Here is a 1,001-nt window from a genome sequence, read left to right on the forward strand (position 1 = left end):
AAATAGAAGGTCATCTTTATAGAGGATACACGATAACTGGGTCTAAAAAACCTCATACAATTGGTAAATTGGAACAATCGAATAAGAAAAAGCCAATTTGTTTTATATTTTCTGGATTAGGCTCTCGATGGTTCGGAATGGGTAAGTAAATCGAATGCATCAGTAAATGCGCTAAATAAATATTCAATTTGTGATCTAAGAAATTTTTGTTGCAAAAAATCATGAATATTTCACTTTTAATAGTAAAATCTTATAAGAAATAACTCAGAATATTAATTTACATAAAACATCAAAGACAAATATAAAGACTTGACATATTTACATTCGAAAATAGATTTTTAGAGCGGCTTAGTCACCCCGCCTGGTAGTGCAAAAAGGTTATAATAACGTTACAGAGTTATAAAACTGGCCAATCACAGTTATTACATTCTACAGAGGAATAAATTGTAATTGGCCAGTTGTAGAACTACGGATGTTATTAAACCCAATTAAGTTACTGTGTAAACATACTCAATAAGATTTGAAGGAAACTTTATTAAAATTTTAACAGGTCGAGTTCTAATGAAATTCTCAGTGTTTGCCAAGACAGTCCAGAAATGTGATACCGTTTTGAAACCTTACGATATAGACCTCACAGATATTTTAACAAATAGAACAAATACTTTGGGCAATATTGTTAATTTATTTTTAGGCCTCGTTGGACTACAGGTAAGAAAAAAAGAACTGATTGAACTTTATAAATATATTTTACAACGTATAAGATATGATTGAAGTTACATTTTATAATCTTGACGTTTATTGAAAATAAACAAATATGGAAAATTATTTCTCTCACATGTATCACAGATCGGAATGGTTGATCTTTTGACATCCATTGGTATCACCCCTGACTTTATAATTGGTCATTCTATTGGAGAATTGATTTGTGGATACGCTGACGGATATTTGACCGCCGAAGAAACGATTTTATCGGCATATTTCATCAGTTTAGCACTTCTCGA

General features: G+C 30.9%; 1 protein-coding gene across 1 annotated transcript in view; it reads left to right on the forward strand.

Moving 5' to 3' along the window:
* The window catches only part of LOC105556177 (fatty acid synthase-like), a gene marked incomplete at its 3' end in the record, with an annotated part of 14,582 nt that overhangs the window by 3,760 nt on the left and 9,821 nt on the right, over nt 1-1,001 (forward strand). The window contains exons 4-6 of the mRNA XM_012003258.1: nt 7-141; nt 551-708; nt 847-996. Coding sequence (XP_011858648.1) covers nt 7-141; nt 551-708; nt 847-996 — 443 coding nt within the window. The remainder of the gene's footprint in view (nt 1-6; nt 142-550; nt 709-846; nt 997-1,001) is intronic.

Source organism: Vollenhovia emeryi, unplaced genomic scaffold (genome assembly GCF_000949405.1).
Source record: "Vollenhovia emeryi isolate VEMERY1.0 unplaced genomic scaffold, V.emery_V1.0 DF940261.1, whole genome shotgun sequence".
NCBI lineage: Eukaryota > Metazoa > Arthropoda > Insecta > Hymenoptera > Formicidae > Vollenhovia > Vollenhovia emeryi.